General features: G+C 43.5%; 2 protein-coding genes across 11 annotated transcripts in view; one reads left to right on the top strand and one right to left on the bottom strand.

The window, feature by feature from the left end:
- The window catches only part of nbeaa (neurobeachin a), a 105266-nt gene extending 96170 nt beyond the window's left edge, over positions 1-9096 (top strand). For 6 of the 10 annotated variants that reach the window (XM_056407952.1, XM_056407939.1, XM_056407930.1 and 3 more), the window contains 14 exons: positions 168-280; positions 947-1087; positions 1208-1327; positions 1852-2004; positions 2096-2260; positions 2925-3014; positions 3622-3814; positions 4688-4759; positions 5004-5159; positions 5430-5600; positions 5716-5817; positions 5974-6170; positions 6501-6652; positions 7389-9096. In XM_056407952.1, coding sequence (XP_056263927.1) covers positions 168-280; positions 947-1087; positions 1208-1327; positions 1852-2004; positions 2096-2260; positions 2925-3014; positions 3622-3814; positions 4688-4759; positions 5004-5159; positions 5430-5600; positions 5716-5817; positions 5974-6170; positions 6501-6652; positions 7389-7479 — 1916 coding nt within the window. In that variant the 3' untranslated portion in view covers positions 7480-9096. The remainder of the gene's footprint in view (positions 1-167; positions 281-946; positions 1088-1207; positions 1328-1851; positions 2005-2095; positions 2261-2924; positions 3015-3621; positions 3815-4687; positions 4760-5003; positions 5160-5429; positions 5601-5715; positions 5818-5973; positions 6171-6500; positions 6653-7388) is intronic. The other 4 variants (XM_056407947.1, XM_056407961.1, XM_056407923.1 and 1 more) reach the window with 1 other exon arrangement.
- Positions 9097-10528: 1432 nt separating this feature from the next.
- Positions 10529-20891, bottom strand: LOC130189225 (serine-rich and transmembrane domain-containing protein 1). The gene is made up of 2 exons (XM_056407974.1): positions 20803-20891; positions 10529-11393 (listed from the first exon to the last, which is right to left on the bottom strand). Exon 2 carries the CDS (start codon positions 11378-11380, stop codon positions 11036-11038), a length of 345 nt encoding a protein of 114 aa, XP_056263949.1. The 5' UTR covers positions 11381-11393; positions 20803-20891; the 3' UTR covers positions 10529-11035.
- Positions 20892-26840: the final 5949 nt, after the last annotated feature.

The following is a 26840-nucleotide window of genomic DNA, read 5'->3' as shown; positions in this document are numbered from 1 at the left end:
TCTTTCAGCCTCCAGCAGCGAACCGCCATCATGTGTGAGTGTAGAACCCAAACTAAGATAGAACCGCACAGAACAATGATGACATCATATTAGACCATCTTGTGACGCAGCTATAATGGAACGATGTTTTTTTCTTTTTCTCATCCATCCATCTTCTTTCTCTGCAGGGAGGACGTACAATGATTTGAACCAGTACCCCATCTTCCCCTGGGTCTTGACCAACTACGATTCAGAGGAGCTCGACCTCACTCTACCTGGCAACTTCAGAGACCTCTCCAAGGTGAGAGCACTCTGACACGCAGCACTGTTGCCAGTTAATTCCATGGATGCCACCAAGAAGATTATATAAACCCAAACAGAGTGTAAAAAGTCACCGTTACAATGTCAACTAGAATGGGCACTCGGTAGAGCGCATATCTTCGCATATCACAGGATTGGGCATTGACTTATGAACATTTTGGCATTAGTTACATGTCAATTGGATAAAAATTGACCGTGCTATGGTAAAAAGAAGATTATGACCTTTCCATGACCTTGACCTTTGACCCGATCGATCCCAAAATCGAATCAAATGGTCCCCGGATAATAACCAATCATCCCACCAAATTTCATGCGATTCGGTTTAATACTTTTTGACTTATGCGAATAACACGCATACAAATAAATAAATAAATAAATACATGAATACATAAATAAATAAATAAATACACGGCGATCAAAACATTACCTTCTGCATTTTCAATGCGAAGGTAACAATGAGAGTAAGAACAAATCAAAGCCCCATCATAACACCATGGATATAATTCCTTGCCTCCCCTCGTCCTACAGAGGATCAGAACGAGTGTTGACTGTTTTAAAGATGTCTGACATGCTCTCTGACACCAATGTGGGATTTTCTTACGTCGTCTTTGACTCAAACCAATGATTTCTCTCTGGTTTCCTCCAGCCAATCGGTGCCCTGAATCCCAAGCGAGCTGCGTTTTACGCAGAACGCTACGAGACGTGGGATGACGACAGCACGCCGTCTCACCACTACACCACCATGTACTCCACAGCTCAATCAACGCTGATGTGGATGCTCAGAATAGTAAGCACCTGCCGAACTTCACACATTTACAAGACTCTAACCTCCGGAGAGCCGGACGAGCATACGGCAGAGAAGAGCGCGAGGCTTCTGTATCCAGTGAGTTTGCCTGTGTCTCTGCAGGAGCCCTTTACGACGTTTTTCCTCAACGCCAACGATAACAAGTTCGACCATCCGGAAAGAGCCTTCTCCGGCATCGGCTGCTCGTGGAGGAACTGCCAGAGGGACACGGCTGACGTCAAGGTAACTATTCCTGATGGGATGAAGGAACGTCGTCCTGAAGAGATGAGTTAAGATTACATTACGTTGAGAGGACGCTTTTATCCAAAGAGACTTACAATAAGTGCAGCAACCATGAGTACAAACTCAGAACAACAAGAATCAAGAAAGAAACATTTCTTCAAGAAAGTCAAACTACAAAAAATACAATGAGTAAGTGCCATTCAAGTGCAAATCTGTTTTTATTCAAGGTTTAGATCAGTGTAAAACAATTACGTATCGGGACAAACATTTGAAAAAACAATAACAGGAAGCTCTGAAAATATATTTTTTTCTTCATTTTTTTACTAATTCGGTTAAAAGGTTTTTGTGGAAAACCTAATGTTGCTATTCAGTTTATTTTTTATTTGAAGATATGTAAATGCATGACGAGTGAAAACATTCACACATTGTCTAACCCCCTGGATCTCAACCTGATGGTCATAATGTGTGTGTTGTGTAATCTACTAATTCCAGTCATAATTGTGTGTTTCCATCGCGTCTACCAGGAGCTGATCCCAGAGTTCTACTACTTGCCCGAGTTGTTCGTGAACAGTAACGAGTACGAGCTCGGGGTGCGTGATGATGGAGTTTCTGCGTGTGACGTGGAGCTTCCATCCTGGGCCAAGAAACCGGAAGACTTTGTCCGCATTAACCGGATGGTGAGAGACAAAGCCTCTGAAAAAAAAAGCTTGTGTTCCTTCTGTTGATGTCTTTTCGAGACACACTGACTCTCTGCGTTACCCCCACCAGGCGCTGGAGAGCGAGTTCGTGTCGTGCCAGCTCCACCAGTGGATCGATCTAATATTCGGCTACAAGCAGCGAGGGCCGGAGGCCGTTCGCTCCCTCAACGTGTTCAACTTCTTGTCCTACGAGGGATCAATCAACCTCGACAATGCAGACGCTTCGCAACGTGAGGTTGGTTTCCACGGCAACGCATCGACGATGAGTGCAGAAATCTACCTCCACGAGTTTCTCCGTGACGGGGAACGCCGTCTACTCGATCACGTGATGGCATCGGGTTGATCGTCAAATGTAACGCTCTGAGATAAATAGTTTCTAGTCTGAGAAAATAGTCAAAATACATGCAAGAAGTTCAGAAAGAAACACAAAATAATAATAATAATAATAATAATAGTAATAATAATAATAATAGTAATTGTAATAATAATCTACCTGAATTAAAACATCCTAAAATCTACACAATAAAAGTAACTAAAATACCATAAAAACAATCAAATTAAAACAATTAGAACATATAGCACACAATCACACATTAAATGCAGTTCTGAACAGGTGCGTTTTGATTTAAGATTTGAAAATGTAAAGGTCGGTTCAGTCTCGGTTGACTTTGGGGAGAGAGTTCCAGAGGGAGGGGCCAGATATAGAGAAGGCGACGTCACCCCGAGTCCGGTGCTTGGTCCGATGAGGGATGGATAGGAGATTGCATATTTAGGGAAAACAAAGGAAACGGGAGGGGCTTATGTGGCTTTCCTAAACTTGATTTGTACCTTGTCCGAAGTGTGTGACCTTCCTCTTCCTCTCCGCCGTTAACCCCGTCTCTCTGTCTCTCCGACTGCAGGTGATTGAGTCCCAGATTCAGGCGTGTGGGCAGATCCCCTCCCAGCTGCTGATCGAGCCACACCCACCGCGCTCCTCCGCCATGCACCTGGTGAGAAAACCTCGATGTACATGCTTGAGGAAAACAAAGCACCTCCATACGAGACCTCGGCTCAAGAGCTACTGAAGTACACAACATAAATATCCAGACCTATGTGTTGCATGTTGACCATTCAGCGGTTGTTTCTAAGAACATCGTTCTTCGCAATCTCTCCAATTTTTATAGACAGGTTGAGGTTTATTTTTCCGAGTCATAAACACATATTATTATATTATTAAATACAGGGTTATGTAACTGTGTGTTTTTTTTCAACGCAAGTCCCTCTCTGGCTTTAGCCTCTCTGTCCTCCCCGCCACCCCCAGCAGAACCAGGCCTCAGTGTCTCCAGATCAAAGCCATCCATGTCAAGCCTCCGCCTCCTCTCCTATAGGCCGAGAGCCCCCCCCCCCCCCCTCAGTGTGTGTACCTGCTCTGACCCTGTGCTCCCACTAATAGACCTTTTCCCTCCCTCCGTCCCATCTGTTCTGTCTCTCTCCCTCTCCCTCCGTCTCCGTCGCTCTCCCCTGACCTTCCCTCGCCGCTCTGCGCTCCTCCTCCTCCTCCTCTTCCTCCTCCTCTTCTTCTCTGTCCCCTCTCTCTTTCTCTGTCTGTCTCACCAGTGTTTCCTTCCCCAGAGTCCGCTGATGTTCAAGGATCAGATGCAGCAGGACGTCATCATGGTGCTCAAGTTCCCCTCCAACTCCCCCGTCACTCACGTGGCAGCCAACACGCTGCCCCACCTCAGCATCCCGGCGGCCGTCACCGTCACGTGCAGCCGGCTGTTTGCCGTCAACCGCTGGCACAACACAGTCGGTGAGTGTCGCGATGGAGACGGCCATCTGGAAAACGGAAACGGTTGTTACGCGTTTACAAGCTGCACCACGATGAAGAACAGAGCACGGCGCTACATAATCTTAACCGTGTACGGGATTATTATGTTAGTTATTGTGAGTAACGTTCTGACAATATTGAAACAACACTATTAAAATCGCTTGATTATACAGATGCAGAGTTTGTGATTGGGCTGAATGTTAATGTCTGTGTATTGATCATGATAATGAGGTCAAGCAACAGAGAATTGATCAGCAGCACAATTTTGATATTTTATATAAATGTGTTAATTTGTCAAGGATGCTGGTTCCATGTCACTTTGCAGGCTCTGAGAAATTGTAATGAGCATTTTTCAATTTTTTTATATAATACATAATTAATGTGTTGATTCGAAATACAGTATTTTCATACACATCACATCATTAAAATCATATCATTAGCTATGAAATCAAGACTCTGGGAGCCTGTAGAGACATCATTGTATGAAATTAATTATTCATGTTTCGTGATAGTTAGGGAGCCAATTTAAATTGTGTTATATTCATCTTTACTTTTATTTTGACCACATGTTGACATGAAAATATTAGCCAATCAAATCCTCAATTCACCTTTTACAACCTCATGTGCACAGTGGGGTGTGTTTAATGAATTGTGCTGATGCCATTATGGAGGGTCATAAGGCAGCTCAAGCGACTTGTTATTCAGGCAATTAGTTTTTATTTTTTTTACATAATCCTGCATCAGAGCCCTCGACCAGGGGGATTACACGAGAGGCATTTATCCTCCTCCGTTTCGTGATGTGTGTGTGTGTGTATGTATGACTCTCTGTGTGTGTTTGCCCCTTACATCCTTCAGGCCTCCGTGGAGCTCCGGGATACTCCCTCGAGCAGGCTCATCACCTACCCATTGAGATGGACCCTCTTATAGGTCAGTGCACACACATCCCAGCAGCAGACTGCATTTGTCTTTTTAGCTTTACATCATTGTAATACAAAGGAAACGAGTCATGGGCTTTATATCAACACATCACATGACACACTGGGGGTGCGCGGCTGCACGACTCACCTGAGAGGTGAACAGATCCGGAGCGGTTGGAGCTCCAGCTTGTGGAGCGGATGCATTCCTTTGCCCTCGTTAACCCCTCTGACCTCTCTGTGCTCCCGTGTGGTAGCGAACAACTCGGGCGTCAACAAGCGGCAGATCACTGACCTCGTGGACCAGAGCATCCAAATCAACACCCACTGTTTTGTGGTTACCGCCGACAACCGCTACATCCTGGTCTGCGGCTTCTGGGACAAGAGCTTCCGCGTTTACTCCACTGAAACTGGTGTGTTTCCCACTCGTTGAGACCCACGTTGAGCATCGAGTGCGGTCGAAATGTACGCTGTCGCTTGTGATTCTGTCCGAGGTTCTAGTTTGAAAGTGGACCGGGAAGACTGATGCATTTAAATGAATCTAGATTGAGAACTCTCTTTTTCTCTTCTTTTTTTTGACAGTGCTCGGTATACAGAACATTTCTGTGTTCATCAGTCCAGAGATTTATTGACACTCTCGTCTCTAATCTGCTTGTTTAACTTGTGCATCTTCCTCTCCGCAGGAAAACTGACCCAGATAGTCTTCGGCCACTGGGATGTGGTGACGTGTCTGGCCAGATCCGAGTCCTACATCGGCGGAGACTGCTACATCGTGTCGGGCTCCAGGGACGCCACTCTTCTTCTGTGGTACTGGAGTGGACGGCACCACATTATTGGGGACAACCCCAACAACAGTGAGTGCTGACCTGGTGGAAACAAACAACGTGTGAATGTGTCAGTTCCTCGTCCATGAAAAACGATACGGCTCCCGGAGGGTTGATGGTGTCTCTAACTTGGTGTTTCTTCCAGGTGACTATCCCGCTCCCAGGGCAGTACTGACAGGCCACGACCACGAGGTGGTGTGTGTGTCTGTCTGTGCAGAGCTAGGACTGGTCATCAGTGGGTCTAAAGGTGTGTGTGTGTGTCTTAATACATCTATCTGTGCCTTTAGAGACATTTAAATGTTCTTTTTTTCTCGGTTAAGCTGATATTTCAGCACATTTACCAGACCCAAACACGTCCAATTGAAACTAAGGATTCCTCTCTATCTTTGACCCCGTTCCTCAGAGGGCCCGTGCCTGGTCCACACCATCACGGGGGACCTGCTGAGGGCCCTGGAGGGTCCAGAGCTGTGTCAGCGGCCTCGCATCATCTCCGTGTCCAGCGAGGGCCACTGCATCATTAACTACGAGAGAGGCCGCTTCTGCAACTTCAGCATCAACGGGAAACTGTTGGGACAGATGGAGGTCAACGATTCCACACGGGTAAGGCTGGAGGAGTTCAGACTGTCGTATCATCTGTGGTCCATTCATGCGTCAATAAACGGTAACTTGCATTGATACGGTGCCCTTCTAGTCTTCCCACCACTCAAAGAGCTTTTATACGACATCAACATCAGCCCATTCACATACAGACTTTCACACAAAGGGGTTTGAGGTTCAGAATCTTGCCCAAGGACACCGAGTGTAGAGGCCACGGATCGACCGCAGAATTTCCGACTGAGCCACATCCTTTAATCGCACCCGTATTTACTCACAAACGACAACACACCGTTGCTCTTGTGCTTTTATTGACTGCTCTCTCTCTCTTTTTAGGCGATCCTGCTGAGCAGCGACGGACAGAACCTGGTGACAGGAGGCGATAACGGAGTTGTGGAAGTGTGGCAGGCGTGCGACTTCAAGCAGCTTTACATCTACCCGGGCTGCGACGCCGGCATCCGGGCCATGGACCTCTCGCACGACCAGAGGTAAAGAAACTGACGCGTCTCTCGGAAAGAAGCAGACAGGGTGACCTTTTTTTTTTTTTACGGACTGCAGGTGTTGAGAAAACTGGTTCAGAACGCTTCAGAGAGCCCTGGGTGTAAATGAGAAGTCAAAGGCATATCTCAAAACGTCTTCTTTTTAATGAACATTCTTTAAAAGTAAAGCATGATACTTTGGTTTAGATTTTTTATCTGCATTATAATTATTATTTTTGTCCACCTGGGGGAGGCGTAGCAAACACTTCAGAGGGGGGCGGCGGAAAATATTTAATGATAAATAATGGGGTCATGGGGTCTTTATTTAACCCAAACGTCAGATGATGTCCCAGGGAAATGTACGATGAGTTAACCCTCCTGTTACCTTCGGGTCAATTTGACCCCATTCAATGTTTAATGTCGGTGTTCTTTGGGGTCAATTTGACCCCAGGCTGTTTTTCACTGTGTCAAACATATAAGAAATATCAACTTTTTTATATATTTAAAGGGCTATTTAGGTAGTCAACAAACAAACATAAAGTACCTCACACTTAAACTTGGGAAACAATATTAATTCTAATAATTTTCTGGAGGTTTTAATTGCTGGGGTCAAATTGACCCCGAGGGTAAAATATGTCAGTAAATATAAAGGTAACAGGAGGGTTAAAACCTTTAAAAAATCATTATTTTCTGTCTCTATAGATTTAATGTGCAGGTGTGACATTCTGTGTGCTCCGCCCCTCAGGACTCTCATCACCGGCATGGCGTCTGGCAGCATTGTGGCGTTCAACATAGACTTCAACCGCTGGCACTACGAACACCAGAACAGGTACTGAGGTGGACAGCGTGAGGATGACGAGGGGAGAGAAGAACAAGAGGGAGAGGAGGTGAAGCTTTCTGCTGTGTGTGTCTGCGACGGAGAGAGGGAAACTAAAAGGTACCGGGATGGGAGGAAGAACAAGGACCGGACCGTTTAGGCTCGAGTCCCTTGTGGAAGGTTGCTTGATTGGAGGAATGCGGGGCAGCGCTGGTGGAAATAACTTCCTGTGTGCGTATGTGTACGTACACACGTGTGTCGCCACAGACACGTAGAACCCCCCCCCCCCCCCCGAAGATACACACCACAACCTGCAAGTAAAATAGAGCGCAGAATGGTGGAGAAAGAGCAAGTGGAGTTGACCTTGTAGAGGTCGATCACAGCGTCTGCTCCTGCTGCGCTTAATGCTTCACAGACAGAGAACTCACTTTGGTTTTCCCTTCTATTCTTTGTATTTCTTCTTTATCATTATTGTTTTGTACTTTTTTTGTTTGAGGGGAGTTTAGTCTGGGAATTATGGGGTGGACTGTAAATTAAAACGGATTAGAAATGGTCAGAAATGATTAAGCCTCGCCCACTGCTTTTAAAAATAGAAAAGAAACGGTGCTATTGGCTTGATCTTAAAATTCACCCGTAAAAAATTGAATTTCCTGGGTTTATCTCATTTTATTTGATTGTATTTTTTTAATTTTTTTAAATTTTATTTTCTAACGTTAATTAAGACCACATTTCGTTCACCCGCAGCAGGGTTCAATATAACTCTCGTAAATAAGGCTCTGCTTCCTCCAGAGTCGACACGTGTTCTTTCACTACACAAACTGCGCTTATCACCTTTAATTTATTAATGACTTGCTGTATGTAAAATACTGTGTAATAATTATTATGATAATGTTGACGAGACTGATGATAATAACGGCGGTGTCAGGGACGGTGATTGTTTTTTTCCAGAGATGGTAACGATAGAGAGATCTGGCCGAGGATGACAAACACGAGACTGACAGGATTTCCTTTGTATATTTGGTGACTGTTTTGTCAAATATGTACATAAAGTCTTGTTTCAAGCTCGGTGGGAGACTCAATCAGCTGAATAAGACTGCAAGCGCAAAGGAAACATTCACTTAACCCACATTTGTTGATTATTTAAAAGAAGAGAATCAAATCAATGTCAAAGTTTGTTTTGTATTTGCACTTTGCACCAATCACATATCATTATTTATTAGCTTGGTTCTTTCCGGTCGGCTGCCATTTCGTTTAGGTCCATTTCCCCTTCGGGATTATTTGTGCATTGATGTTTGTATTTAAAGCGTTGAGCTCATGTGTGATTATTAGGTTTTACAACCTCACCGTTGTAAGCAATATCATGATTCTGTAGCTGATAGAGGCGGAGAGGGGGAGAGGGGGGATGACATGTGAGATGTACTGTATGTGTGAAGCCATCTGGATCAAATGCGCACATGCACATACTCTATTGACAGGTTCAACTTACGTATCCAAAAAAAAGGTTAAATATTTTTGGATCTATGAAACCCTTAAAAAAAACTATTGTATTCATGTTTTATTGCAAAGATGTAAAATATGACATGTGTGAGTTGAAGAAAAAAAAAATCATGATAAGAAAAATAAAATATGCAAAGAATTTGATGACTTGACTCACAATTCATTCAATACATTCACAATACATTCACAAATCACGAGGCTCCGTCTGAAAGGAACCCGCCTTCATCGAATGATTTCAAGAGACTCTCGATTTAAAAAGATGCACTCTTACAAACGATCGACGACGTTGTTGACCGACCTGCCTTGCTGCTTTTTTTCTCAATAAATTGTCTGTTTATTGGGGTCATATTCTGCAGATACACAGATTTAGAAATATTAGTTTCTTAAAAATCCATTTCCAGTACTAGCTGCATGCCTTTTCCACCTGAAGTGTCTTTTTTGTTGTTGCTTTAATCGAATTAACGAATCAACTTAAGTTCCCCTTGAGAAGCTCAATTAAAAGGCTCATATACGAACGTGTCACAGGTCGTTGTCGACTTGTTCTCATGTTGCTGGAACTCTCAGTCAACAGGGTTAAAGCATCTCATTCAGCAGACCCAGTCATCAAATAGAGATACAAGTAGGAATATATTCCTTACAAGCATTAAAAGAAAGAATACGTGCATTGTGTGAGATAAAAGGAACTTATTAGTGGCTATGGAGCACAGGGACAAAAGTCAGATTAGAGACGCAACATATACAGTACACCAAATCATACAAGCAAAGGTCACGTATCCACATAAGTATGAAGACACAGGTCACCCGAGTTGGAAAATATTGTAATCTTCTTTTGTATTTTCCCTCTTTAATGTGTCTGCGCTTGCAAAAAATATGAGCTCCAACATAACAAAACAACTCAATCAGGCGGTTCAATCTGCAGTTATTCTTTATCATCACGACTAATACAATGAGTTCACTTCCTGGTTAACATAAACAAAAAACAGATATTTAGTGACTATGTCAAACTTTAAATCTTTTTCTTCATTAAACCAAACATGTGGAGATCATAACCTACATACAGATTCAACAACAGCTGAGCGCTGACAGACCGTCACTGCTCTCTCAGCCCTCGGTCGTTACTGCATTTTGTGGGCAAGTGTGACAAAGATATATTCACTTTTTGAGCGTGCGGTGTATATTTTATTGCGTACTACGTTTCACGCTATTAAAATACAGCGATGACCATCGCCGTCCCTGTATGTCTTCAGCTCGGAATACAAACGAGTCTCAACAGCGGCACGAAGCTCTTACGCCTCAGTCGCCATGGAGACGGCAATCAGACGCCACGTGAGCTCACAGTCAAGAGAGGGCAATCCGTCACGCTGGAAGACCTGTGTCATCTCGTTATGTTTGAGGTCGACTGCCTGTCTGAGACACACATATCATTTATTTCTCACCTTTACATTTCTGTAAAGGCTTTTAAAACAATTTCCTGTGTGTGTTATTTCAGTTGATTTGTAATGAATCCAGAATGCATGACATTTTTGTTTTTTTAATTGCATTACAGAAAATAAAGAACTTCATCACAATATTCTAATTTTCTGAGACAGTCCTGTATATGATACCTCAGCTTTTATTTTGGTAACACAAATGTTTACAGCATCCCACAGCTGAGACACAATCATGCATTCCTGTCCACAGCAATGGTCTTTAAATAATATTGTGTTATTCTGACACATACATTATGAGACATGCTGTACACGCCTGTAAGATATATCATTGTTCCACAGTAAATATGAAACAAGTAAACGGCGAGAAATTCATTTTTTACAAAAATGAAGATTATAGGTCTGCTGAAAGAAAAGAAAAAATGGTTCCTCAGGTTTGTTTTTCTTCGTTGTTGAAATAAAGGTTCAGTCAGTCTCACTCCTCGAGACCCTCTCCATCACGCCTGAGCTTTATTCACACCTTATGGAAATTGTACGAAGAGATAAGCTGTCCCCTTCCTTGGAGCTGACAACGTGTTTTTTTAAAATTGATTTGTCACATATGGAGGTGCTAGGCCACGTGGGCATCGCTCATACGCCCACGCGCCTCCCTCAGGTGGACAGCGAGGAGACGGTGGACCTGTGAGACGACGAGATGCTACAGATCTCCATGTTGGTGAAGGAGCTGCCGCCCTCGCTGCTGCAGTCGGGGACGGACGAAGAGGAGGAGATGATGTTCTTCAGCCGGTGGAGGGAGATGATGAGCAGCGTCAGCAGGAACACCAGCAGGCCGAGGAAGAGCCACACGTAAACATAAATGTTGCCCTGGCGACCCGGCGACGGGGCGGCCGCCGACGCGTGAGCCGAGGTCGGCGAGAAGCGGAGGAAGGTGGCGTCGTCTATCGGAGGGATTCCCGTGTCATTGCGGTCCACCGACGATACGTCCATCCCCGACATTCTGGCTGATGTCCTGCGTGAGAGAGGAAGAAGAAAAAAGAGTGATATTTGTTGGGAAACAACAGAAAGATACTTCAATATTTAGAATGTCTATATGGCCTTTATAAGAAATTCTCTTTTGTTTGCTGAAGCTGTCACGGATTTATTTTCTCCCCCCAGGACACTTCAGCATGGCAGATGCTTGTTGGAAAAAGAGCTCCTCCCCCCTTACTCCCCCCCCCCCCGCACACACACACACACACCCCACCATCCTCAGCTTTGGCTGAGATTAAGAGGAAGACGGAGAGCGCTTCTTCAATTATGATGCAGGGCCAACAATGTTCTTCAGAATCCCCCAGATGCAAAACAAACTTCTGTCAAACAATAGTCGCCGGAAGAAATCTATTTCCTTTGGTCCTCTTGGAGCCCCATGGCTCTCGAGATGGATTACCTCATCCGTCTGCCGGTAAATTGCACAATGAATATCAGAAAAATAAAAAAACTCCAACTTGGAAAGAGATAAAGATATGAGCATGTATTTCCATCAATGCAACAAGCAAGGTGTACAATCAACGTGTCATATTATGTAATAATGTATGAGATATGTATAAGACAGCCATAAATACCCATAAACATAACAAGTTCACTGGACCTGGCTGTGTCTGATGCCTCTTGCCCCCCCCCCCCTCCTCCTCCTACTCCTCCTCCTCTCTACCTCCTTCCGTGTCTTGGATCGTGGAGGTCTGGATCGTGGTCCATGCCTTCTACTAATTATTCACACATTCCGTCATATTCATTGAATGTGTTTATGTAACTGTAATCCTTCTGGTCACATGACATCTATTCTTCTGTCCATCCTGGAGAGGGATCCTCCTCTGTTGCTCTCCTGAAGGGTTCTTCACTTTTTCCCCCGTGAAAGTTTTTTTTCTATTTCTTGGGAGTTTTTCCTGATCCGCTGTGAGGTCAAAGGTCAGGGATGTCGTATGTGTACAGATTGTAATGACCGTTGAGGCTAATTTGTAAGTGTGGGTTCCAGGATTGTTGCTTGACCACTAAAAGTTTTACGTGCATGCATGAGGATGACTTTCCGGTCAAATCACAAAACAAAAAAAAGCAAAACTGTGTGAACGCTGGTGTGTGGCGTCGCGGTCTTCACACATGACTATAATCAGGGGTAACAGCAGGGGGAGTGCTTGTCTCATTGAAGGCCCATCAAGCTCCTTGAGCCTCTGATATGTTCCTAAACCAAGGCTTTCTTATCTGATGAAATTAAACTCCTCATAATCAGCTTTTCACAAAGACAGCTGAGAGCCTCCACTGCATACTAATGTTCCACTGCAGATGACTGCGAGGCACCAAACTGACTGCAGGGTGTGATTGTGCTTTGTGGAGTCGTCTTTGTGTTGGTGAGAGGCAGGGATGCTGTTCCTTCGTATTTGGGTTAGAGCAGCATTGATTGGAGAAAAACACTTCAAAGGGAGGAATGATTGACCATGACCAGAATGAAAAGCAGGTGCTCTCTTTTGGCTCACAGTTGTGCGCGCTCATTTCTCCCCTATCCCCTCACTCCTCTTCACTTCATGGTTATGCATTTTCGCCAATAACTTCATGTGTGGCACAGTTAATAAACCATTTTTCCACAGAAGAAGCTAGTTTGGAAAATACGGAAAGCCGCCTTCTTCAAAATGTGGATATTTGGTAGTTTGACTGTTCTTTATTTATGTGTTTGAGCTTAGTTTAGGAGTAGGAGAGCTACATTTATACGGTTACTGCAACAAGCCCTTAACACTTGTTGGTGCACGACGTTTCTTTTTTTTGTAAATATGTTTTATTGATTTTCACAGTTTTTTTTCCACCAGGGAAGAGGATTCACACGTCTCAGAGCAATTACTGATTGAAATTGAAAACCTCATTCCTGACCCTACACACCCAATGTAGGGTTACAGGCTATGGAACGTATACATTCAGGTGCATTCAGGTACATTCAGCTACATTCAGCTACATTCAGCTACATTCAGGTACATTCAGGTACATTCAGGTGCATTCAGGTGCATTCAGGTACATTCAGGTGCATTCAGGTACATTCAGGTGCATTCAGGTACATTCAGCTACATTCAGGTACATTCAGGTGCATTCAGGTACATTCAGGTGCATTCAGGTACATTCAGCTACATTCAGCTACATTCAGGTGCATTCAGGTGCATTCAGGTACATTCAGGTGCATTCAGGTACATTCAGCTACATTCAGGGACATTTAGGAACATTTCGGAACATACAGGGGACGGAGATGTAGACAAAGTCAAATTATTGAATTAATCAACCAGGCAAAGTAAAGCAAAAATAATAGATTGAGAAGTTGCATGTAAAAAAGAAAATGAGTAATGGCTAAAGAACCCTCCTCAAATAAAAAAGAAATGAATAATAACAATGGAAAACGTAAGAAAAGAAAGAACTCACGACGTTTCTTCATCCCTGATTGAGCGGCGGCGCCTCCGAAGCCGCAGCGAGCCCCTCTGTCCCCAAACGGCGTCCCTCTGAACTTCTTCACTCCCTTGTGTTCTCTCCGTTTGTCTCTCTGGATGATGCTGTTGACAGGAGCGCTCTCTCATGGAGGGCCCACTGGTACCTTCAGGGAGACACGCGGCGTAGCGAGGAGTCGGGCCGCTCTCGTTCCTCCGCTGTGATTGCATGCTCTCTCGCCCCCAACTCTGTTTTCTTTATCAAACACTCCCAGTGGTCTTCCCAGCGCTGCGAGTCACTGTCCCTCCACTTTTGTTGACTCGTCGTCTCTTTCTCTCCCGCAACTTCTCAGAGTTGAGTCTTGATATTCGCCGCACACGCATCGGCCATGAACGGTGTCAGGACCGGGGTCTAATCGGCCTCAGCTGGTGGTTGATTGCTAATCAGCCAATCTGTGTGTGTCCCTATAAAGAAAGAGGAGAGCAGAGGCACAGTCTGCAATCTCAATAAAAGATATAACTTTCCTGCTCCGACACCGCTCCCTGAACCCCCCCCCCCCCTCCCCCGCTCCACCCACTCTGCAGCCGAGCCTAAACACCCCCTCTGCCACAGCCATCCTCAATCATCAGCACACAAATCTAATTCCTACAGTACATGTGATAGAGAGGTGCAGGAAACTCTTCCTTAACCAATTTGAAAAGAATATTCATAATAATGTCGAACAATATTCCCGAGAACAATATTTTTGTTTTGCATCGCTGATAGTGGGGAAAAAAAGGTCCACTCGTAATTCTGTAACTCCAATTTCAACCTATAATCTTCCACTGTGTCAGCGAGCCCCCGCCTGCTCGCCCAGCCTCCACCCCTCTCCTCTAATTTCTTCTACTCAGCCTTCATGTTGCGTTTAGGTTGCTGTCGTTAATGATATGTTGTTTTCCCAACTGCGATGAAGCGTGTTCATTGCCGGCTGAAGTGGCTGATAATTGGGCTTAATGACGCTTTTTGTATCCAGGCAACAAGGTATGTGGAGTTCTTTTTCAAGCGGAGCCGCGCAGCCCCGCCAAGGCTGGAGAGGTCAGGCATACGAACGCACACAAACACGCCGACGTTAATTGCACACGGTTAATTTAAAATAGCTACACGTGTACTAATACAGAGAACACCGGGGGGCTAATTGGAAAAGCGACGCATCCCTACTGAGAGAAACTAGAGGTACGTTGAAAGTGTCTTGGCCTTTACGTGATTGAGATAGAAACGCCGAGTTTATTCTTGTCTCCAAACGGTCGCCGATCTCCTGCAACACCGCCAACAGGTGGGCGACTGAGGCCGGAAGTAGAGAGGCGCACTAGGAGACGGAAAGAGGGTTCGAACGGCCACATCAATGGCATCCAAATCTGGCAAAGTGACAGCTGGCAACTGGAAGGTTGTCAGACTCACAATCAGATGCAAGCTCCTCCCACTGAGCCCTCGGGCCTCTCCGGCTTATCACTGTGTGTTTGGGTTGTTTGGATGCGGATTTTATTGTTATTTAGGCTATAAGCACAGTTTGATGCTGGGAGATAAGAAATGGCGAGGCAGCATTTCTAAGTGTGTTGCTGTGATTTGAGGAGGGAGCGGATTGATTTACCCTACCATAAAAAATATATTTCATCTCTCTATCATCTATCTATCAGCTATAAAACATTTCTTTTCATCGGATGAATTTAAAAAATCAAGTGAGACCCCTCCTCTGATTTAGCTTCAACTGCGAGAACATTATAGGCTTTGCATAAATGTAAGAATTCAAGAAGATCTCGTGATCTCCTCCGAGGGATCCAGCATCGTCCGGGTCAGAGGGCGAAGAACTTGTGGTCCGAGGTCCCAGCTGGTGGCAGGCCGGACCACATGGAGGAGTCGGGGTTGGAGCCCGCTGAGGGACGGCCGCTTGACATCAGGTTGGACACGCGTGGCTCGTCAGAGGATGAAGCGCTGGAGCGTTCGGTCTCTGCGGATTTCGGCAGCGTGCTCCCTGGTTTACCACAGAAAGGGTCTTTTGTATCCTCGAGGTGGGAGGCTGCATTCAACCAAGGAAATATAATGAGTTTTATTTGAAAGGGTTTTTGTATTATCGGCGCGGTAGAAGTTGGTCATCATCACACGACGCGACGGCCTCTCCGGCGCCTCGTCCTGCTCTTCTTCTTTTTCCGATTGGACCGATGACGCACCAGAGAGCTGGAGGTTTGACTCTCTGTGGGCGTGAACACGTGTCCCATGCTGCGTGTGAAACAGAACTCAATGTTTAATGTTTGAATTCCTAACATGAGCGGCGTACAATGCATAAGTAAAACTGCAGATAGATATAGAAACCACAATAGATTATCATAACAAAGCAGGACAGACTGTAACTGATGATGATATTTGCTAAATGTCTATTAGAAATGTTCGAATCAATAATCGGGAAAACAGAGAAAGCTTTGAAAATCAATGCTAAATGTCTGAAAAAGCTTTATTGTACTCATTTCTTCATCGCTTCAGCAAAGATGAGAAGTGAAACCCCTGGACATATGATTTTTAATGATTTCATCTTTTCCTGTGATTGTCATACTTCTGAGAGATTGTTCTGCAACCATGCTTCGCTTGCTGCTCATTCAGCTGGACACATGCAGCGGACCCTCTGTCTCTCTGTGTTTCTCATCACATCCCAAAGACCGGTGTCAGCTAAGCCTCGCTATATTTCTTTTCTGGGACCAGAGAATAAAGAATTAGCTCTCGGAAATTGGACTCGATTTAATTGTGTTGTGTTTTCGTCTTTCTCCCGCTGAGCTGTAATCCCACTGACATCAGCCTGGCTTCACTTCGGCTGTCGCCCAACTCTCGTGTGTTGAAGCCCCTTTAGGGTCTTATCTAACAGCTCCAACAAACAACATCCGCTCGATACCACAGGACTTTTCCTCATTGTATGACGATTGCTTCTCAACATGAACATTCACCCAATGTGTTTTTATTGTTATGGAAAACCCTTCACGTCAGATAAAAACACGCTGATTTATGCCGTTTTTTGTTGTTGTTGCACATACATTGTGGACCGCCGACTTTAAATTGAGCTCGCCACAGTTTTTACAGTTTAACAGCTGCCAGACGCTCTTCCTGCCGTCATTCTCCCTCTCACTGACGAAAAGAGTCTCGCTTGGTCTGAAGTTCACTCGTGTGTGATGGTCATGCTCCTCCTTCCCTCTGAGCTGACATGGCCTCCTCTCCCTTGGACTGCTGGTCCAGAACAATGGACGCCGCTGGTACAGCTGCTTCTCTAAGAGGCAAGGAGCAATAAGTCTGACAGATCTTTAAAAAAAAGTCACTGACTGAACGTCTCAAGCTTTGACTTTTGACTTTGAGACCTACGTCGGGGCCAATTCAATTCAGTTCAGCTTATTTTATAAAGCCCAATATCACACATTCCGAATTATCAGAGGGCTTTACAAGCTGTACACTTACGACATCCCTGACCTTTGACCTCACATCGGATCATCGGAAACACCCCCAAGAAATAGAAAAAAAACTTTCACGGAGGAAAAAGTGAAGAACCCTTCATGAGAGCAACAGAGGAGGATCCCTCTCCAGGATGGACAGAAGCAACAGATGTCATGTGACCAGATGAACGTTACAGAGTTACATAAACATTCTATGAATATGACAGAATGTATGAATAATTCATAGTTGGCGTGGACCACGATCCAGAGCTCCACAATCCATGAGACAAAAGAAGGTAGAGAAGAGAGAGAGAGAGAGGGGGGGGGGGGGTTAAAGTGCCCGGTCCAATGAGACGTGAGGTCACTCAGTCTCCGGGGTCATGGAGGTCACCCATTTTAAGACTTTCAGCCTCCCCGTGATCCTTCAGCTGAAATGCTCTTCCATTTTTCTCTTTTCCCCCCCTGATTTCTATACTTCGGTACCTTTTGTTGTTGTTGTACAGCTTTGGATATTTCTACTGCACGCTCTTCAAACCCGGGCCGCTTTCAGCAAATGTCTCTTTTATGAGTCCCACGGCTCTCTTCTCGCTCCGCCTTTGCTTGTTGGGTCTCGACTGGAGCGTGGACGTTTTGTCGGCTCCTCTTGTCCTGATCCATCTCCTTCCTGAGCTGCAGCCCAAACACTCTCACCCAGTGCCAGTGGAGTATGTTCAGCAGAACTCCTCCTGAGACTTTGTGCTGTGAAGCTTCCTCTGCTCCACTTTCTCAAATCGGATCCCCACCTTCCATCATTTTTTTTCTTCTTCACCATCTCCTTGTCTTCCTCACTGTCAGCATTTAGTGAGGGTGTATTTGGCACAATTCGTCTCGTCTGACTCTCCTGTATTATTCTTTTCACCATTGTATCTCCTCAGGTGTCGGATAGAAGTGTGAGAATACGATCGACACGTTTTAATGATATGATATGACATCATGATATCATGATATCATATCAAATTGTTTTTTGTTTTCAGAGATTTCATCTATTTAGGATTTAGCATTTGTTAGAGCTTAAACAAATATAATCCATCCACATTTTAACTGATATTTATGAAGTGCATCTGAGTCTCTCATTTTATTTATTGAAATGTATAATTTTTATATTTATATTCACAAAAGCTCCTCCATCCAGGGTCAAACAAAGATAGCAACAGGGCCTTGGACTCTATTGTTTTTAAAAAGCTTGAAATCTCTTTCAGGAAATAACCCTTTGCCAGAACCACATGCACATGCAAATATTTACTAAATCCTTAACCCCCAAGATAAACACAGTGTGTTTTCTCATAGCTCTTCACTCCATGAATTATGGACAAGACCCATGTGAGGCAAAATGTCATGACATTTGGGCCATATTCGTTTGTGTGTGTGTGTGTGTGCGTGCATATTTTCTCATACTAAATTAATGTCTGAACAGACGAAAACGAGCTGAACCATAAGCAGAAATGTCATATTAACTCACATAAATGCATGTATGGGAATATATGAAAGAAATACACACATACTTTATGCACACACACACACACACACACACACACACACACACACACACACACTGTTCCATCTCAAACAGATCGCCAGGAGATAAAAGCAGCCTGAATTTCAAACAGTTATATATTTCATATTCGGAGCCCGATCAGCTGACAACAGACCTGAGGCTCAAACCACTTGAATTCCAAATCGCCTCTGCAGCCCCAAATACCACAGATAACCCACTCAGGGGTCAGAGATATGCAGGAATGATGAAAGTATGAAGAACATTTATTTAATACGGCATTTTCCCACGAGAAACAACCTGTTTGGAAAGTTTCAGTATTTTACTTTTAAGTGACGTCCCTTAAGAGTCTGAGAGCGAATATAATCACGAGTAACCTGAGCCAATAAACGACGGACACGGCTGGCAATTTGGGAAAGCAGGTGGAATTTGAATGCGTCCTCAAAACAATAAAGTAGAGCCTAATGTTTTTATTCATTGCTTGTAAATTTGAATGATAGGATCTCACAGCGCACCTGAGTGCACTCGACAGCTCCAGCGGGGGTCCATCGGGGGTCCATCCCCGCTGGTCGACTGTTACCGGATTCTCTCAGATTATTCAGGGCATACAAGGGAGGATTTAAAAATAAAAATAAACCTTTTGTTTGCAATGTGGTCGTAAAGGTGTTGCAAAGGTTTACAAAAAAAATAATAGACAAAAGGATAACATGAATTGAAACCAGAGAAACGGTGATCATTCTGAATAGGAAGTATTGGAAGATATTTTGGCCAGTGGCCAGTGGGGATAATGAGCTCTTTTGCTTTGATGTCTGAGTGTGTGTGTTTGTATGTGTGTGTGTGTGTGTATATATGTGTATTGTTACACCTTGTTTTTATCACATATGTTCATAACTCTGATAGTTCTTTGTGCATGACACTGTGTGTCTGTGTGTATAATGATGAACAGGGTGAATCATACTTCATTTTAAACATGAAAAACTCTGCTCTTGTTCTCATTCTCACTTTTTTTTTTTATCCATCTCTTTTTTCCTGAGTCTGTGGGTATGATTGCTTCACTCAGTCCTCACTCCTTGCCTCTTGTTCTCAACTATCACATATGAAGCTTATTTACCAATATATACACTACCGTTCAAAAGTTTGGGGTCACTTAGAGATGTCTTTATTTTTCAAAGAAAAGCACTGTTTTTTCAATAAAGATAACATTAATCAAAAATACACACTATACATTGTTAATGTGGTAAATGACTATTCTAGGTGGAAACGTCTGGTTTCTAATGAAATATCTCCATAGGTGTATAGAGGCCCATTTCCATCAACGATCACTCCAGTGTTCTAATGGTACATTGTGTTTGCTAATCGCCTTAGAAGACTAATGTCTGATTAGAAAACCCTTGTGCAATTATGTTAGCACAGCTGAAAACAGTTATGCTGGTGATATAAGCGATACAACTGGCCTTCCTTTGAGCTTGAAGTTTGAAGAACAACATTAATACTTCAAATATTAATCATTATTTCTAACCTTGTCAATGTCTTGACTATATTTTCTATTCAATTTTCAATTCATTTGATGAATAAAAGTGAGTTTTCATGGAAGACACAAAATTGTCTTGATGACCCCAAACTTTTGAACGGTAGTGTATATGAATTCATCCTTTCCTACAAGTCTCATTGAACAATGATTTATTTCTCTTGCTTCATTTGACTGTATTCCATCTCCACTTGTTTGTCTTCTTCCTCCATCCTCCTCCCTCTCATGACATTTTTGTTCTCTCACAACGTACTGAATACAGTTGCCGGCAACTGAAGAGAGACAGATCGGTTTGAGGTGAACACCGGCTCTTTGTATTGGGCAGGACCCCCCCCCCCCCCCTCTCACAGAACAGATTAACTCCGTTCTGTCTCTCTCTCTCTCAATTGGAAACATTTTCATGAAAAGCAGCCTGAAGCATCAGCAGCATGAATGAAATTATTGATAAAAAGCAACAAAAAAAGCAAAAGTTACAGACCTATTTCCTTTGTGTGGCAGCTGTTTTTCTCATCGGCGTTCACGTCGTGCAGAAATCCATCCCGGAGTGTTTTTGTGTTTCCACCCGAGCAAACCAGATCTGTTGCCCCTGGGATCTTCCCTATCTCTCTCTCTCTCTCTCTCTCTCTCTCTCTCTGTCATTCAGTGTTACTCACGGGTACTACAGAGTAGTGGCTGTCCGATGTGGATCTTCTCTATGAATGGGCTCACATCCAAAAGGTGAGCACACACACACACACACTCACACACAAGGTCTGCAACTGAGAGGCTGTAACTAATGAATCGTGGTTTTTTTATACTTGAGAATTGGTGAAGAGGAAAGAAGAGAGGGAGTAGTGCTCACTCTAATCTCATCCTCTCTCTCTCTCTCTCTCTCGTGACTCCCTCCCTCTGCCCTCCCACTTTTCTCTCTGCTGCTCGTCACCTTTCAACAATGATCACATTAACAGTCAAATCTATTCTGGGTTTTTTTATGCGCTCACTGAGCAAATATTCCTCACATGTATTCCTCAAGCTGTTCAATAGTTAGTTAACATGTGAGGACAAAGAGGGAGATCAATAGCCCCTCACCTAAGAGTCAAGGTTTGATAATTGACCAATAAATCAACATTGGCCATTACATCAACCCTTTGTTTGGTGTGTGTGTGTGTGTGTGTGTGTGTGTGTGTGTGTGTGTTTGAAGGACACAGCCTCGCTCTCTGCTCTCTGCGTCAGTAGACAGCATCCTGCGGCGAGCAATAACCGGCTGACAGACTGAACTGCCTAGTCGCATGAGACCCCGAATCGGCAGGTGAAGGACAAAAAGTGGCCGTATAGAAAAGAAAGAAACACCTCTTTATTTCTTTTTGCAGCTCTTCTTGCCTTTCTTCATCTTAAAGCTTTCCCTCACAGCAGCACTATTCTGTTAAAGTGCACAGATCTTTTAATACAAATGGGAAATGAGCATTAGGACATGTTATGCAGAAACTAATGACATAAGAAATAAGATAATTACATTTTTCAAAATGCTCTCCATGTGTTTTCAACAATCAACAAAACAGAGATAAATAATAATAATAATAAAATAATAAAATAATAATAATAAATTCCATTTATAAGGCATTCTTCATCCAAGGACCTCAGAGTGCCACATAGCCAGTACATATTAAAACAATTCAAAATAAAGGAATATTCAAAACAAGTCATAAAAGTCAACTAAAAGTCATAAATGCCTTTCTGAATAAAAAGGTTTTTAGGCCAGTCTTAACTTTGTTTTTTTTTTGCCTTTTTTACCCCATTCATCCTTTAACCTCCTCAATATTCGGGTCAATTTGATGAATTCAATCAATGTTTAATAATGGTTGTTGAGTTCAAAAACAACAACAAACAATAAGTACTTACACTTAAAACAAAAAAATATAATAACTAATAATTTCTTTTTTTTTTAAATTATAATATTCATCTCAAGGTAAAATATGTTAGTAAATATAAAGGTAACAGGAGGGTTAAACATTGAATCGGGTCAAATTGACCCGAAGGCAACACAAGGGTTAAAAGAGTTCAGTGTCTCTGTTTCCCCTAGGTGGTCAGATGATTATATTCCCAGAAATTAAACTGTTTTTGTGAGCAACATACAACCCAAGATGAGTGTATCCTCATTCCTAGGTGAGAATTCACCGTTAAAGCTGTCAACAGGACACAGTCTCTCTCTCTTTATTTTTTAAAAAAGAAAGTGGAGGAAAGATGTTATTTTTTTGTAACTTGTGCGAAGAGTTTGTGGCTCATTTTTGGAATGAAACACTTCAAATGTAACTCAGGCTACTCTGTTCTCAAATATTGCGCATGACCCTGAATCTCCCGAATGAGCTCGTCAGCACCGTGATGGTATTCATGAAGGTGTTCATCTGCTCTTTGAAGGGGGCATGGTGCCTCCTCCCTCCACAGATGCCCCCATCCTCCTCCACAGATGCCTCCGTCCTCCTCCATCTGCCCGCCGACAGAGATGCGGCGGAGAATAGCTGCGGAGAGGAGAGATGAGAGGACGACGACAACTTTATTTCACGCTCAGATCCATCTTTTACTCACATCGCGTGGCTGATATTCATGTGGACTTCCACACACACATTTGACAGGTCTGGGATTCATCTCATGAGCTTGTATCCATTTGTGAATATTTCCTTAATCGGAACCACCACCCAAAATAAATGTTGAGGAGTATTTGTAATGAGATGCTGGAGGCAGTTTTGCTTGTGTTGACAGTGTTGAGGGAGAAACCAAGGACAGGAGGAAAGGATTCATTATTCTCCCCTGACCTCCACTCCGACTAATCACGCTCTGCAGGACCGTTTCCAGATCTACCACAGGAGTCTCGCTTTTCTTAACGAGGGGTTATGTTTGGTATCGCTAATTATGTTCTTATTTTCGTGCATGTGTGTGTGTGTGTAAGAGAAAGAGAGGACTGAAGGATGGAGATAAGAGCTTTGGCCTCAGCTGTTTTTTTCGAACTAATCCCAGAGGGCGTGGCCGCCAATTCCGTGTCATTCCCTGATCTCCCAGCATGCTCTGACTCCGTGCCATCCTCACACTGCCCTTGTGAGGACACTAGTCTCTGCACTGCATGTTAATGAGGGGGAAGCAGCAACGAAGGGAGAGGACTTGCATTTGAGCTATTTGGGATCAACTATGCGTGTGTGTGTGTGTGTGTGTGTGTTGGTTCACTCTGCTAAACTCGGGGGAACAACTTCAAATCCCTAGATTTAACAAGCTGTCAAGATAACAGTTGCACATTAGTTAGAGGCTCTGGGTATTGTCGATGCTTCACATCTCTCTGCTACAGCCAAACTGTTTCACTCGACTTCTCCTCATTTCAAGAGACGGTGTATCGTTCCATCCCTAATCTGTGAGAAACGGTTAGAACCCCGATGTGTTCTATGCCTCCGTCTTCAAGATGCCGCGCGGGGATTATTTGTGATGTTCAGGGATGTTTGTCACAGATTTTGCAGATCGATAATAACTATGCACAGACTACACACGCCAGCTTTTGGTCTCACGGCGATGTCACGCCATTCACAAATGATTTTCACATATCTGACGGCACGGTGCAGAGAAGACAGAGTGAAGCATACCAGTGACATACACACACACACACACACACACACAGGACAGTAGCCTGACAGGCGAGTACTTGCCTGGAATAACAATGAGACAGATGGAGATAGGATATTGGCACTGGGGGTGGGGGGGGGGGGGGGTGTATAAACGACAACACACATATACAAGAAAACACGTTAGAGCAAGACCCCTAAAAGCGGACGGAAATCAGAGCTCCAGACTAGAAAACTTTACCACTAATAGTCGTGGCAATTTGTCCCGATACCTCTGAAGGGTACACACTCTACATTTATGAAAGGAGAGAAGAGAGAGGGAAAAAAATGTCCTCAAACCCAGATTCATTTGAATATATGAATAATTTAGTGCAGCAAAAGATTTCGGGGCACTTAAATTGCAAATATGAAAAAGGCTCGTACTCTTCACATTCATAATTCATACACACCATCGCTCAGGAATGGAGAGACAGGGAGATAGTCGATGCACACGCGAAAGGTATGGAGAGGATACAAGGACACAAGTGATTAATTATGCACAAGGACAATGTTTTGTAGACATTGTCCTTGTGCATTAATTAATTACTGAGTCCCTTTATGAATTTTACATTTCAGTAAAACTTGTGAATATGTATTTCTCTCCCTTCCTCTGTTTTATAGGATTCACTCCGAATAGTTAATGACTCAAAAGCAGACCCCGAAACTAAACAACTCAACTTTCATCACCTCGATAGATGCTGAATTTATGAAGGCTGATATAAGAACAAGAGTTCGGAGCGGGGGGGGAAGGCGATAGCTGATCAATCGACCAATACCTATCAACTTGTCAGATATGACTCGAATATCACGTGTCAGCTTGCCGTAAAATCAGTTATTACGGAGGGTGCAAAGTTGTCGTCCACATGGCCAGGATCAGCGTCGGAAATATACGAGGGCAAAGAGCAAAACTGCTCCAAGAAATATAATTTTTCCCCTGATATCACGAGGAGACGGGCAACAAATAACCCCATAATTTCAAAGATTTTATAGCGTTTTGTTATTGATCTTTGTTGTGTGTGTCCTATCTGTATAGGTACACACACACAAAAAATCAAGAAATATTATTTAGAATGAAATAACAATAAAATATCCACAAGCAAATAAGAATAACATTGAAAATGATTGTCTGTTTTTTGTTGAAAGAATCTATAACACTTTGAATCTGTAGTCTACTACCTAATTGTCTTATTATTGCCATTGTTATGACAATTGTTCATATACTGTAAGCCAAATGAAGTATATTTATTATTTTTGAACAAGGGTTAAATGTTATTTCACAAGTTTAAAAAAGTGCCCCCAATTTCTTTTTCAATGCCCCTGGAGGTCAGTCAGTGGGGCAACAACTGCCCCCTAAAGAAGATGTAAATGTCCTCCCCTGGCCAGGATAACGCACTGAAGGTTTATTAATAGAGTGGAAAAAGAAAATCTCAAACGATCTAAATAGTACAAATCCAAAATACCTGAGTGTTATTTAATAGGGCCTTGAACAGATGTTTAGATTATAATCAGGAGCTAATCACACACACACACACACACACACACACACACACACACACACACAGATATTTCCACGAATAGTGTCCTTCATTATGTGTGTGGAGCCTCTCAGCTAAACGGGGATGCACCTCCCCGTGACTGTGGGAGCTCATTTTCACAGATATGATGATGTCCCATCGGCGCGTCAACCCTGGACTCATTTGAGTTATTAGACTGTAATATTGCATAACGTATTACCTTCTGGCTATAGATCAGCTCATCTGTGATGTTGGGCAGCATAATTATTCCATAAAACAATGAGAGCTCTGTCTTGACATAACACCCCCCCCCCCCACACACACACACACACACTGCTGCCCCTCCACAGCTAATTTTCTCATCATGCCCCCCCCACCCCCGGCTCATTACAGCGATGGGCTTCTTAATGGAGGAGATTGGCGCCACATTTCCACATCATATCCCTCAACAAAAGATCCTTTGATTCGCACGAGGGTCATTAAATAAAGCATTATGATAGCGCAGAGAGTGTCACTTCCAGGCAGCGGACCGAGAGGACAGATTCACTGGAAGGTAATTGGTTGATTACTTTTGAACTTGTGATCGCCGCTGTCGGCTGTGGATGTTCGCCGAGAGATTTGAAACTCTTTTCCTTTGCATATTATTATTATTTTTTACAGTTTTGACGCCCCTGCAGCTTGGCACAGGTGATATGACCTCCTTGGAGTTCTGCTAGTGGTCTCATGTTGCTTTAAAACATGTGGATATCAAAGTGCTGATTACCAACACGCCACTAAATGCTGCCAGTTGGCCTTCAACCCAACATGGCAGCCTGCAACAGAGTAAACTAGAATGGGAACTCGGTAGAGCGCATACCTTCGCATATGACACAATTGGGCATTGAATTATGAACATTTTGGCATTAGTTGCATGCCAATTGGATACAAATTGACCGTGCTATGGTAAAAAGAAGATGTTGACCTTTCCATGACCTTAACCTTTGACCCGATTGATCCCAAAATCGAATCAAATGGTCCCCGGATAATAACCAATCATCCTACCAAATGTCATGCGATTCAAGAAGATTTTGACCTTTTCATGACCTTGACCTTTGACCCGATCGATCCCAAAATCTAATCAAATGGTCCCCGGATAATAACCAACCATCCCACCAAATTTCATGCAATTCGGTTTAAAACTTTTTTTGTTCTGCGAATAACACGCATACAAATAAATAAATAAATACACGGCGATCAAAACATAACCTTCCGCATTTTCAATGCGAAGGTAATAACAGATTGAGAGCAGAGGAAAGAGATGTCAACCAATCGACGTACAATCCTCTCCCCGTGTGAACAGACTTCATAGTTATGGTTTATTCGGCATGAGCTGATAGAAAAAG

This window comes from Pseudoliparis swirei, chromosome 3 (assembly GCF_029220125.1).
Source record: "Pseudoliparis swirei isolate HS2019 ecotype Mariana Trench chromosome 3, NWPU_hadal_v1, whole genome shotgun sequence".
Lineage (NCBI taxonomy): Eukaryota > Metazoa > Chordata > Actinopteri > Perciformes > Liparidae > Pseudoliparis > Pseudoliparis swirei.
The sequence above is the reverse complement of the archived record's forward strand: the minus strand, read 5'-3'. Positions and strand labels throughout refer to the sequence as shown.

Coding starts and splice junctions, on each gene's coding strand:
- LOC130189225 (XM_056407974.1), bottom strand. CDS start 11,380: ATGTCGGGGATGGACGTATCGTCGGTGGACCGCAATGACACGGGAATC.